The 14394-nt window shown below is 39.6% G+C and overlaps 1 protein-coding gene and 1 pseudogene across 1 annotated transcript; both read right to left on the reverse strand.

Moving 5' to 3' along the window:
- Positions 1 to 4059: 4059 nt before the first annotated feature.
- On the reverse strand, positions 4060 to 4302 carry LOC127188667 (ubiquitin-fold modifier 1-like). The gene has a single exon (XM_051145082.1). The coding sequence runs from the start codon at positions 4300 to 4302 to the stop codon at positions 4060 to 4062; it is 243 nt and encodes an 80-aa protein (XP_051001039.1).
- A 1349-nt stretch (positions 4303 to 5651) lies between these two features.
- LOC127188668 (nucleophosmin-like) lies at positions 5652 to 6713 on the reverse strand (annotated as a pseudogene).
- Between the last annotated feature and the right edge of the window lie 7681 nt (positions 6714 to 14394).

Below are 14394 nucleotides of genomic sequence, written 5' to 3' on the forward strand. Positions count from 1 at the left end.
CACCAGAACTCATTACAGACAGTTGTGAGCCATCATGGGGTTGCTGGGAATTGAACTCAAGACCTTTGGAAGAGCAGCCAGTGCTCTTAACCTCTGAGCCATCTCTCCAGCACCTTTTTTCAAGTTTTGAATTGTGTTTCTATACTTTATCATCGCTTTTTTATCCAAGTCACATTCATAAGTTAATGGTTGTTCTGCCAGCACTTTGTTGTATGTATTTTAATATTTATTTAATAAATATTTATTTTATTTACATTCATCATTTCTAGTAGCTGTAAAATGTTGTACCATTCTAATTATTGTGATATGCCTAAAAAATTAAAATAAAAATATTTCTGGTATGTTTGTTTATTTGTTTACTTGCTTGCTTTATTCTCTGAGATCCAGTTTAGCTCAACAAGCTGGTCTCAAACTCATGATCTTACCACCCCAGCCTCTGAAATGCTGGGATTTCGAGGTTGTACCACTATGCCAAGCTTGGACATTTACTTTAAATAAATCTATAGATTAAATCATAGTTATTTTTAATTGGCAATCAGTTACCAATCAGCATGCAATGTCACATGTTTTAAACAGAAGATGACAAAAATTATTCTGAAATTTATTTTGTAAAATTAAAAGGTCAACAACTAAAATGATTGTGAAATATATTTTTTCCTCAATTCAGTGAATATTTATTGAAAATGTGTATCTCTAGCTCTAGGGAGCATTTGACAGGCAGACCCCTCACCTCCAAAGAGCTCACCCACTAAAGCAGAGCTGCCCAGCTCCCACTCAGCCACTGCCAGAATTTAATTTACCCTTCAAGATGTGCCAAGATATGGACTTCCTCTGTAAGGGCAAATAAGAGTTTTTAAATGTATTATTGTGGCGGGGAATGACTCATATCAGGGTGTCCCCATAGGATAGAGGAAGACTTTGGAGTTGGTTCTTTCCTTCCCTTTGGGAACTGAACTCAGACTATCCAGTTTGCAGAACTTTGCCCTGCTCGGCCTCTTCACCAGGGCCCAGGCCTTAAAACCTTCTCTTAGGCAAATCTTTCTGTAGACTGCTGTGGGGGAGTTGTGTACTGTATATGCGCTTGCCTTCTGATCCTGTGCCCAGGACTCTTCTGCTCACTCTTCTCCAACCCTTTGACTTCTCCTGAGACATTGTCAGGCTTCTGCTTCTCCTCACTTCCTTTTCTCTTCTGGCAAGAGCCTGGCTATCTTTGTTTCCATGGTCCCTTGTGTTAGCAGCTTCCTTAAAGCTCCCATTAACCTGTCAACTCCAAGTGGTACATCTGCAAGCTTTGTCTAAGCTTCAGATCATCCCTGCAGCAATAGTTTGGGGTGCTACTCAAAAAATAAAATTCTCGCTATTATGAATAAGGCTGCTATGAACATGGTTGAGCAAAGTTTCTTGTTGTGTGCTAGAGCACCTTCTGGGTATATTCCAAGGAGGGGAATAGTGGGTCTTGAGGAAGCCCTATTCCCATTTTTCTGATATAGCACTAGATAGATTTCCAAAGTGGCTGTACTAGTTTGCATTCCCACCAGCAGTAAAGGAGTGTTCCTCTCTCCCCACATCCTCACCAGCATGTGGTGTCGCTTGAGTTTTTGATCTTAGCCATTCTGATGGGTGTAAGATGTTATCTCAGAGTTGTTTTGATTTGCATTTCCCTGATGACTAAGGAGGTTGAGCATTTCTTTAAGTGTTTCTCAGCCATTTGATATTCCTCTCTTGAGAATTCTCTGTTTAGTTCCAAGCCTCATTTCTCAATTGGGTTATTTGGTTTGGTGGTGTTTAATTTCTTGAGTTCTTTATATATTTTGGATATTAGACCTTTGTCAGATGTAGGGTTGATGAAGATCTTTTGCCAGTCTGTAGGCTGTCGCTTTGTTCTCTTGACAGTGTCTCCTGCCTTACAGAAGCTTCTCAGCCTCATGAGGTCCCATTTATTAATGGTTGACATTAAGGCCTGGGCTGTTAGTGTACTGTTCAGGAAGTTGTCTCCTGTGCCAATATGTTCCAGGCTCTTCCCCACTTTTTCTTCTAAATGACTTAGTGTCTCTGGTTTTATGTTGGGGTCTTTAATCCACTTGGATTTGAGTTTTGTGCAAGGTGACAAATATGGGTCCAGTTGCATTTTTTTACACATAGACATCCAGTTAGACCAGCACCATTTGTTGAAGATGCTATCCTTTTTCCATTGAATGGATTTGGCTTCTTTGTCAAAAATCAAGTGACCATATGTGTGTGGATTCCTATCTGGGTCTTTGATTCAATTCCACTGATCAACCAGCCTGTTGCTGTGCCAGTACCATGCTTTTTTAATTACTATTGCTTTATAGTACAGTTTGAGATCAGGTATGGAGATTCCTCCGGAGGATCCTTTATTGTACAAGATTGTTTTAGCTATTCTGGGTTTTTTGTTTTTCTATATGAAGTTCAGAATTGAACGTTTAATGCCAGAACATGGAAACAGCCTAAGTGTCCCTCAGTAGAAGAATGTATAAAGAAACTGTGTTACATATACACTATGGAATACTACTCAGCTATTAAAAACAAGGAATTTCCAAAATTTTTGGACAAATGGATTGAGCTAGAAATGATCATAATGAGTGAGTTAACCCAGAAGCAGAAAGACTCAAATGGTATATACTCACTTATATCTGCATACTAGCCCAAGGGGCATGTCCCACGAAAGCCCTCACTTACCAGGAAACTGGGACAGAGAGAAGGACATCCTTGGAACTCTAGATGAGAGAAGCATGGGAGAATAGCAAAGTAAAAGGATCCAGAGGGTCCTAGAATCCTACAAGAAGAACATTATGATAGGCAGATTTGGACCCAGGGGTCCCGCTCAAACTATGGCACCAGCCAAGGACAATATAAGCAGAAAACTTTAAACCCCTACCCAGATCTAGCCAATGGACAGGACGTTTTCCACAGTTGAGTGGAGAGTGGGGTATGACTTTCTCACGTACTCTGGTGCCTCATATTTGACCACGTCCCCTGGTGGGGGAGACCTGGTGGCACTCAGAGGAAGGATAGCAGGCTACCAAGAAGAGACTTGCTACCCTATGAGCATATAAAGGGGGAGGAAGTCCCCCTCAGGCACAGTCATAGGGGAGGGGAGTAAGGGGAAAATGGGAAGGAGGGAAGAATGGGAGGATACAAGGGATGGGATAACCATTGAGATGTAACAAGAATAAATTAATAAATTAAAAAAAAAGATGAGACTTGATAGCCTATGACCATATAGTGGGAGAGGAAGTCCTCCTCAGTCACAGATATAAGGAAGGGGAATAGGGTAAAAGCAGAAAGGAGGGAAGAATGGGATGATACAAGTGATGGGATAACAATTGAGATGTAATCTGAATAAATCAATTAAAAAAAAGTCAAAAAATAAATAAAATTCTCAAAATAATGGTTTAAGGAATTCTGTCTTAAAGCCTTTTTAAGATATTTGTTAAGGAATGTGTAATTTAGCCAAGGATATTTCTGCAATACTGTCAATTCCCACCGTGACACACTTGATTTCACAAGATCACTACTGTAGAAGGTATTTCGTGTGCAACAGCAACTAATATACACAATGGTTATATATAATTCAAAAACCTGCTATGGGCCTGCAGGTGAGATGAGGTCAAGTCAAATGCCTCTATGATCCACTACCCTTTTAAAATTTAAAATTAGAAAATACATCATATTCTGTGAATTATAATTTTCCAAATGTTCCTGAAAAGAATTAGCAGGCTCATCCTCTAGTTTTGTTGTTGTTGTTTTTGTTTGTTTTCAAAGAATAGTCTATTTATCAAAGATGTACCTTTTTCTTCTGGTGAGGCAGCAGTCACCACTGTGTGACCTGTGGTGTGGTACCCTCCTCTTATAGTATTCTCTCCTCCCATAAAAACATGAGCAAGAAGGGACAAGAGTCATCTTCTCATGTTTCGTTGATTCTTGGAGCTTTCATTGTATTTGAATGTCTGATTTCAATCATAGAGCGTCAACAAATAGCAGTATTTATTCTGAATGGCTGTGTATGCCAAAAACCATATATTAGCAGTTTCCAACTCAGTCTCTGGGAATGATTTGCATCTCTGAGCCATGCTTCAGAAAAACATTTTCAGCAGTCTGTGCAGGATTTTCTCCTATTCCATCATTAGTAATAATAGCACTTGTAGCTGCAGGAACTTTAAATTCTTCAGCTGCACACTTCAGCACTGCTGTGAAAGGTGTACTTTCAGGAGTACTGAAAACTTTGTACAGTAGCCGCACATCCGAAGTCAGCGTGATTTTAAAGGATGCCTTCGACATAATGGATGCCCGCACGCACACACACCACACCGAGCCACCCGCAGTGCTTCCTCGATCGTGCAATATATTAATAAACAAGAAGTAATAATCTAAATCTTCATAAAGAATGTTTCTTGTTTATAGTTACAAGAAAAGAGCAACCTGGGGACCGGTAACTACCTAGGAAAGACACTCAGGGAGAGCACTAGAAATACCAAGGAAAGATGTTAGAAGATGAAAGCATGTCTGTGTGAGTCTGGGCTGAAGGGCCTCCTACATACAGCTTCCTGGGGGTGGAAACTGCTGCCACTGGGGAGCCACTGACAATAAGCAGAATATGAAGATGCTGATACCCACATTCCCAACTCTAATTACCTCTCTGGAAGCCTTATGAACTCAGAGACAAACACAAAGATATATGCAGCCAAACTGTTTACGTTAGGAAGAAAATGGAACTGTATAATTACTCCCATGTAGAAGGCCATAAAATCATCAGTATACTCACAGACAGAAACGCAAACAGATATATCCCTGTGTATCCTTACAGATAAAAATGTTTAGTGTCCAAAAAATGAGTGACAAAGAGTTAAATACAATATGTCTGTGACTGACAGTGTTAATTTTCATCTTGGAAAAATCTGAAGTTACCTTGAAGATGTGACTCTGAGCATATCTATGGATAGTTATCTTGATTGCCTTAATTAAGGTGAGAAATAAGGCACTGTGTGGGGCATGATTCCCTGGCTAGGATCTATATCCTTGAGAGAGTGAGAAGCACTGGCATTCATAGAATTCTGCTACTTTGATTGTGGCTGTAATATGACCAGGTATTTCTTTTTTTCTTTTTTTTCTGAGACAGGATGTCTCTGTGTAGCCTTGGATGTCCTGGACTCGCTTTGTAGACCAGGCTGGCCTCGAACTCACATTGATCTGCCTGCCTCTGCTTCCCGAGTGCTGGAATTAAAGGCATGCACCACCACCGCCCGGCATGACCAGGTATTTCAAGCTCCTATTTTCTTTTTCTCTTCTTTCTTTCTTTCTTTCTTCTTTCTTTCTTTTTTTTTTTTTACTTTATTGAAATACTGAAGTTATTTCATATGCATATTTTTTCCCTACCATTTCCACATCTGATCACCACTACTACTACGACCTAATATAGCATTCCATACATACTTAAAATCAAGTAAGGAGTGGAGTTCTAACCTTGAAACTAGACAGGCATTTTAAACAATACATTCTTGGCAATTGAACCTAGACAACAGTTATTAAACATAATAGGGAAGTTTCTACTTTGCATTATAAAAGGCAGAGCCAGATATCAACTATTACAGAAATGAAGGTGGAATATTTCAAACTGTTTCAACCATTTCTTAAAGAGACTTCTTCCACTGCCAGATATCTTGAATAGCCTCTTGGTCGGTCATCCAGAGGCAATTCTTCACATTAATGAGCTTGGCTTCTACTTTGGGAAGAGAACCACCTTTTTCTATACTTGCTTGCACTTTTGCCTCTATGTGTTCTATAGAACTTTTGGTGTATTAGGAGGGTTTTTTTTTTTTTTCCTGTTTTTTTGAAGGACTCTTGATCCATTGATCTTGGTGTTGACAGTTTTAAGTCTACCTTTTTGGTTGGATTTTGTGCATTTTTTTATTAATTAAACATTTATTTTTTACATATACATTTATATTATTACACTTATATACAATAAACTACCTATAGCAAGAGGAACCATGATACAATCAGTAATTATATAAATGTTACATTCTTGGTGTTTTGACTATTTGTATTTGACAGCCTTGAAGAAAACATCTTTCTTATCTTGGTTGTGCTTTTTTTTCTAGGGTATTTTACGTAGATTTATTCACTGGAAGTTTTTCTTCATTTTCCTCATCATTAAAATCGGCATCACCTTTTTCATCCTCATCACCTTTGTCGTTGTCCTTACCATCTTCATCACGTCTCACTTTTGTTCTGTGGAAACTTGTCATCACCTCCAGGGGCTGATCGCTTTCCACACATACTAAAGGGTCTTACATCCTCCTCGTCCTCATCTTCTGTCTCTGCATCTTGCTCTACAGCTGCTAGGTGCTGTCTACTGCTGTCCTCTAATGTGCACAGGCCCTGAACCACACTTCAACCTTAAGACGACAGGTGGTGTAACTTCTAAGTCTCCAAGGGAAACTGTTGGTTGTATAAACATTTCAAAGTTGTCAGTATTACCTACTGCCTTCATAGTTCATTGCTTCTGCCACCATGATGTGTAATCTGTCTCCTGCCCCTGCCTCTAAACTGACCATTCTGAATAGTAACTGGGCCTCATTTTCATCGCTGTCCTCTTTAAAGAGATAATCTTTGTCAGCCTCTAGTTCACAGTTGAAAGGGTAGTTCTGAGGCCCGAGAGGGCCCGTGTCCATGTCCATTGAGTCCTCCATGAGATGGAGGCACACATTTCAGTGTGAAAGAAGTCAGACAGAGAAAACTTCCCACTGCTCCCCCAAAACAGACATGCAAGGTGGACTCACACCAACCTTCTGTTTCCTTGATAGCCCTGCCCTGGTGAACTAGACCATAACATTATGAGGCAAAATAAATGCTAGTTCCCTAAAATTGCTTTTGTTTGGGAATTTTATCACAGCAAAACTAAAGTACCTGAGATAGCAATAGGTACAAAAGTGTGATGTGCTCCTAGACAAGCCGGCCTGTGTAGCTTTTTGGGCTTTGAAGCTACTTTCCAAAAGGAAAGTAGAGATTTGTTGTTTTAAAATTATCTGTATTATCCATAGGCCCAGCTAGCAATCAATTAAGACACAGACATTTGTTATATTTTAAAATAGCCTTAGTTAACCTGGGGCAGGGCAGACATTAATCCTCTAAACTACTTCCCATAGTAGGGCAGGTATATGATCCCTGCCCCAATCCTATGCCATCTGTTTCTACCAATTTCTACCAATCTACTTCCCATCCATAATCCCAAATACTTGTTAATGTTCATTATCTGGGCCAAATTCCCCATCGACACCAGCCATGTTCTTCTCCTCCATCTAATCCATGTTGTCCTTCTTCTCCTCCTCCGGTCTTTCTCCTTCCTCCTCACAGTGGTCTCTCTTCTTCCCAGGATTCCTCTCTCTCTTCTTTCTTGGGACCCTTGGCCACACCTATCTCATCTGCCCTGCCCAGGTGGGATGGCTTTTTATTAATCAGAAGGTGGGTCACAGAGACAGCAAGCAGTAATTAGCATCAAAATACATTAGCCCATCCCCCAACAGTGATTTGGTTTAGAAATGCCTTTGGATGATGTAAATGGATCTTAATGACCAATGGAAGCTTGGAAGGCAAGAAAGCTCAACACGCAGCAGACAATGGAGGCCCAGCTTCTGAGGTTTCAGAATACAATGAGAACATTATGAGGAATCAGAATAGGAACTGTTTGTGTGATTTATTTTTCTTATTTGGACAAGAACATGATTTCTTTCTGCCAATGTCTTGAGACTTTGAGAGAACTAGAATTTAAATATGTGTTCTATTATTTAAATTTAATTTGGGTTTGTTTGTTTGTTTGTTTGTTTGTTTTGGTAAAGATGTGTGGACAAGATTAAAATTCTGCAGAATGAGAATGTAGACAACAAAACAGCTATAATTGTTAACGAGGATATCACCATTAGGGAGAAAAGTAGCATTCAGCACTAAAGAAAAGCTACTCTGAGAGCAGGACCCTAACCATCAAAAGCTCCAATTTGTAAAATTGCAAGTTTATCCAAAGAATTAAAGACCAGAGGAAGAATATGTCTGAGAGGATTCACTGTTCTCCCAAAGCAACTGCCTAGAACTTTCCCCCAAGATCCAGTGCAAAAAGCAGATGTTATTGTGTTCCAAGAGGAACTAGGCTGCATCCTGACCTTACAGTAGAACTTTACAGGCTCATCTTCTGTGCACATTTTGGAGGCAGGGATGTATGAAAGATGTAGTATTGAGAGAACCATGGAGTCTTGTTGCATAGTTTAATAAAGCAGCTCAGACCAGGCTATGCATACCAGGGTCAGAAATGTTTCAAAGAGACTCTTAGATACTGCTGCATAGAAATGAGACATAAAGACTAGGTTTCAGTGAAGACCCCGAGAAGGATATTCCAGGACTATGGGAGGTCTTTCAAGGAGAGCACTGGCCATGAAGTGGAGCAACCCAAGAGAGAGGAGACTGTAGGTACTGTAGGTGGCATGGCTGGCAAAATGGGCCTACCCAAGTTCTTTGGAGACCAGTCAATTTCATCACGAGTTCTAGATGGTGGACATAGAGATGCAAGATTTTTGTGGATAACAGTAACTCTACTGTATTTTTGGTCTTTCTTTGGTCTGATCACTTCTTGCTGGTTTCTTATTCTTTCATTTTGGAGTAGGAATATTTACTTCCTACAATTATATGTTGGAAGTATATGACTTATTATTTTATAACAGCTCATTGTTAAGAAACTGTGGACTTTTTAAACTATTTTAGCTATTAAAAACTACAGAGGCTTTTAAAGTTGGACTGAATGTATTTTACATTATAGCATGGTCACTAGCCTGAAGCGACAGGGGATAAAAGGTTATCACTTATAAGTTATGCACTTGCGTGTCAAATTGACAGGAAGTGGAGGTGTGATGGCTGGTGTTAATTGTCAACTTGACAGAATATAGAATCATCTGGAAGATGGGTCTTTGGTCATGACTTTCAGAATTATGTCAATTGCCTTAATTGAAATGGAAAGTCTACCACTCTGGGTGGCACCATTCCATGTCTAAGATCCTGAGCTACGTATGTGAAGAAAAGGAGCTGAGCAGTCTCATGCATCCATAAACTTCTGCTTTCTTACTGTGAACACATTGTGGCCAACTTATTCAAACTTCTGCTCCCATGATTTCCCCAACAAGATGGACTACACCCTGGAACTGTGATGAAAAATAAGCCCTTTCTCCTTTAAGCTATTTTTACAACAATATTTGATCACATTACAAAAAAGTAACTAAAGCAATGCCTATTTATTATAAATAAAAATTAGTGAGGGAGTAGGATAGGTGCTCCATGGTCCACTGACACTTATGGGTCAGCCCCATAAAGAAATTTTTCTGGGTATAGCCACTCAACTTCAGAGCTGAGGGAGGAAATGGAAGAAAATGAGAAAGGCAGAAAAAAAAGCACTCATCCACACATATGCATGCAGAGGCCAGAAATGAATTTCAGGTAATTTTCTTCTATGGCTTCCATCTTACTTTTTATTTTTTAACACAAGTTCTTTCATTACAGCTATAGGTACCTGGTTAAACTGGCCAGCCAGCAAGCCCCCATTGCACCTGGCTTGTTGTGTGGCTGCTGGAGATTCAAATTCAGGTCTTTATGCTTGCTCAGCAAGCACTTTACCCCCTAAGGCATCCCCTAAACTACTAACATGGCAAATTCTTTCTGCACTGTGTATGTGTGTATTTATTAAATGTTCTTATTAAACAAGTATCATTTTAGTGTCTCCATGCTAGGGAGCTATCCATGGTGCTAGAGATCGATCAGTAAAACTGGAAGCTCCATCATAAGATTACGGTGAAGATGAGGCTTCCGAGCCTGGCATGGTGGCGCACACCTTTAATCCCAGCACTCGGGAGGCAGAGGCAGGCAGATCACTGAGTTCGAGGCCAGCCTGGTCTAAAAAGCGAGTCTAGGACAGCCAAAGCTACACAGAGAAACCCTGTCTCGAAAAACAAGAAAACAAAACAAAAGATGAGGCTTCCTTCTTAAGAGCTACTTTTAATTCATTAGACAACTGAATGTGTGTTATATCCCTACCCATGCTATAAAAATAACTAATCTCAGCTAACGATCCTTATGAAGAAGTCTTCCTCTTCACTTCTTTTAAAAGTATTGACTCGGGGGATCCCGTAATAGCCAGAATCTGGAAATAACTTAACTGTCCCTCAGTTGAAGAGTGGAAAAAGAAACAGTGGTACATTTACACTATGGAATACTACTCATCTATTAAAAACAAGGAAATCTTGAAAATTTCAGGCAAATGGATGGAATTAGAAATGATCATGCTGAGTGAGATAACTCAGACCCAGAAAGACACATATGGTATATACTCACTTGTAAATGGATATTAGGTTTCTAGGACCCTTATGAATAAATTAATAAAATATATATTAAAAAATAAATGGATATTAGCCCAACATGGATGGTCTCTGAGAGTCTTCACTCAGTGGAGGATCGGAACAGATGCTGGGACTTGCTATTGGACTCCAGGTAAGAGAGGTATGGAAGAATGGAGAGACAGAAGGACCCAGAGGGTCCAGGAGCCCCACAAGAAGCCCATCAAGGCTGGTGGATCTGGACCCAGGGGACCTGCACAAACTGCTGTGCCAACCAAGAACAATGCATCCAGTGACCCTGGACACCCTAATCAGATCTAATCAGACACCCTAATCTTCAGATCTAGCCAACGGACAGCTCACTCTCCATAGTTGTGGGAAGTGGGGACTGCCTCTGACATGAACTCTGGTGTCCCCTATTTGACCACTTCTCCTTAGTGGGGTGGCCTGGTAGCACTCAGAGGAAGGGGAAGCAGGTGATCCAGATGAGACCTGATGGGCTGTGGTCATATGGTGGAGGAGGAGGTCCTCTTCTGTCAGAGGTCTAGAGGAGAGGAATAGGATGAAAGATGGAGGGAGGTCGGGGGGAATTGGAAGATACAACTGGATGATAACAATGAGGATGTGATCTGAATAAATTATTTTAAAAATTAAAATTTAAAAAAATGTATAGAGTCAATGTTTTCCTATTCTGGCTCCTAAGTGGTAAAATTAGTATTAGGCAGCATGTGCAGTTTCTCTCCGTATAGCTGCAGTTCTCTTCCTGGTATGTGTATGATCTGTTTTCTTAGGGCTCAGCACATGCACATCTTACGCCGCAGTTGCTATTTCTAGGTCCAGACTGTTTGCTGTTTGTTGTTCTCATCTCTGTATTAAAACAAACCATACTTAAATAGTTTATTTTGTAGCAGTTGTTCTCCAGCTAAAAATTCATGCCTTCCTTCAGCCAAGGCTGCAGTACTCTAAGGTGGCTATTTTAACTTGGTGTCATCAGTGTCCTGCATCTTGTATCCTTCAGATTGCTTCCATGTTTTCTTGTTCCCTAACAGTCTCTGTCTCTTATAGCTACACCACATTTATTTCAGCTCCATTGTTTTCCCTTTCATCTTTCCACAGGCCTCCAGCATAGACACACATGGACATAAAGAATACCTCAGATCACTTCTGTTCTTTTCATTTCTCCATGACTTAAAAAGCCAGGGTCTTTCATTTTCAGTTGTTTTATTTATTTATTTATTTATTTTTTTTTTTTTGAAAAATTCTTCAATCAGCAACAGGAATTCAAGTAGCTTCTTTCTTTTTTCCACTTTGGTTTTAAATTGTATGTCTCAAATTGTATCAAATTATAGTTTTTAGTGGTTTTCTTAATTTAGTGTCCCTTGTCATTTGGAGTAACATCATGACATTTTTAGAAACCTTGAGCTCTGTTTCAATGTATTAGAGCATGTATGTTTACCAAAGATATTCATGTATATGAGGCTATAATAATATCAGAGGTCCATCTGAGCCAGCTTATTTGGATGATTTGTTTTTCATTTTTTAATTACATTTATTTCTTTATATATTTATGGGGGACATGCTCATGTGATATCACACATATGTTGAGATGAAGGAACAGTTTGCATGAGTCAGTTCTCTCCTTCTACCATTTGGTTGCCAAGGATTAAACAGGCGTGGAGCAAACCCTTTTACCTGAGCCAATTCATATCCCTTAACTATATATTTAAATAGCCTAGAAAGCACTGTAAGGGTATTTCTAAACAGAAGAAATGAATAAGGAAGATCCATGTGAATATGGGTGTTATCAGCCCATATTAGTTACTTTTCTATTGCATCTTTGTTAGGATTTCTACTGCTATGATCAAACACCGGCACCAAAAGCATCTGGGGGAGAAAGGAATTTACTGCAGCTTACAACTCTCAGGTCACTTTTAATCACTGAGAGACAAAGATAGGAACCTATGAGTAGGGACTGATCCTGGAGAAATGCTGCTTACAGGCCTGCTCCTCATGGTCTTGTTACTGTGCTTTCTGATACAACTCAGAACCACATAGTCACGGGCAGGTCCTATCACACCAATCATTAATCATGAGCATGCCAACAGAGAGTTATCTACAGGAAATATGATGAGGTTCTTCTTCCCAAATTACTCTAGCTTGTGTCAAATTGACAAAAAACAAAAACAAAACCACAAAAACCAACCAAAACTTGTTGCTAAGATTATTTTCCAAAAAAAAAAAAAAAAAAAAAAAAAAAAAAAAAAAAAAAAAAAAAGCTAAGATTTTTTTTTTCTAAAATCTACATGCCAAAACCAATGTAACCAATAGAATTTATTTTATTTTATTTTATTTATTTGGTTTTTCAAGACAGCGTTTAGACTCCCTTTGTAGACCAGGCTGGCTTTGAACTCACAGCAATCCTTCTGCTTCTGCCTCTGCCTCTGGAGTGCTGGGATTAAAGGTGTGCACCACCATGCTTAACTTAATAGAGTTTATTTTAACATATGGTTTCAGAGGGGAAGTAAATAATGAAAAGAAAGAGATGGACATTGGTCTATCACATCTCTATGCCACACACATAGAGGCATGGAGACCAAGCAGGAGGTAGAGTGGGGCTATCATATCTCAATTCCCACACTAAGTGATGTAGTTCCTTCAGCAAGATTCCGCTTCCATAACCTCTTTAAGCAGCATGTCCAAGAGGGTACCAAATATTCCAGTACATGTCTCTTTCAAAACCACCCTGCACCCCAATGTGTGGGATAAAATAGTGAATAAAAGGGACAAAGCAAGTAGAAAACAGTTAGATATTTACCAAGATGTCTCAAGGATGGCCTTTATTCCAGTTTCTCACAGAGTCTTTGTTTATACCACAGTTCCCCACTCTATTTCCTAATTATGAGCACCGCCTCAAGCTCCTGGTGCGCTGACTTTCCACCATGATGGACTGTGTGCAGTCAAACTGTGGGCCAAAATAAACTCTTCCTTCTTTAAATTGATTTTTGATGAATATTTTATCACAGCCACAAGAAAAATTAACTAATACATGAACAAAGAGAGTAAAAAGAAAACAGAATACACAGAGGTAGGAAGAGGGTGAATGTCCTTTGATTACAGAAAGGCATTTTGGGTCATTAGAAAACAGTGTGTTGTGTGCTGATTGAAGGGAGTCTGAGTTTCTGCTCACCTGCCTGGAATCCAGGTAGCTCCAAAATACAGAGATGGTGTAAAATGTGTGGCACATTTAAAAAAAAAAAAAAAAAGAGTTTTTAAATATAGCACTACCAATGAAAGAATGTGAAATCTCACAGACGTGATAGGGCGCCAGAGTGAGAAACAATATAGTCAGAGACTGTCAGTCATCTTGTATGGTATGTCTGTCAAAACCCAGGATTGTCCTTTCCCCTACCCCACTGTTCCCCCTCTAAGTCCATCCTTACATGCTGTCCTTTGGATTCACCCCCAGTCTCTGTTAGAAGTCAGATGGCATGGGGCAAGAGGAGCCAACCACAAGACTCAAGTATTAGACGCTCTACCAGGCTCATTGCATGCTGTTTTAACTAACTACAGACCACAACCATTTTTCTTCTATTGCTCTGACAATGACAGTTCTTAAATCTTCATTAGGCAACAAACAAATGTTTCAACATATGACTATAGCCTCAGCCTGTTAGTAACAACATCTTTTTCACTGGGAAAAAAAAGTGCTGATTGGAAAATTAATTGTATGATACCCTTAAAGACTGAAGTCTCACAAATTTACAAATGCAAATCTGAACTTTAAGTGCTAAATTTTCTTTGTTTGGTTGTTTAGTTGGCTGGCTGGCTGGATGGGTGACTGTTTTTGTTTATTAGTTTGTTTGTTTGTTTGTTGAGACAGCATTTCTCTATATAGCCCTGGCTGTTCTGGAACTCACTCTGTAGACCAGGGCAAGCCTTGAATGCAAAGATCTGCCTGCCTCTGCCTCTCAAGTGATGAGATTAAAGGAGTGTACCACCACTG

This window comes from Acomys russatus, chromosome 4 (genome assembly GCF_903995435.1).
Source record: "Acomys russatus chromosome 4, mAcoRus1.1, whole genome shotgun sequence".
Taxonomy (NCBI): Eukaryota; Metazoa; Chordata; class Mammalia; order Rodentia; family Muridae; genus Acomys; species Acomys russatus.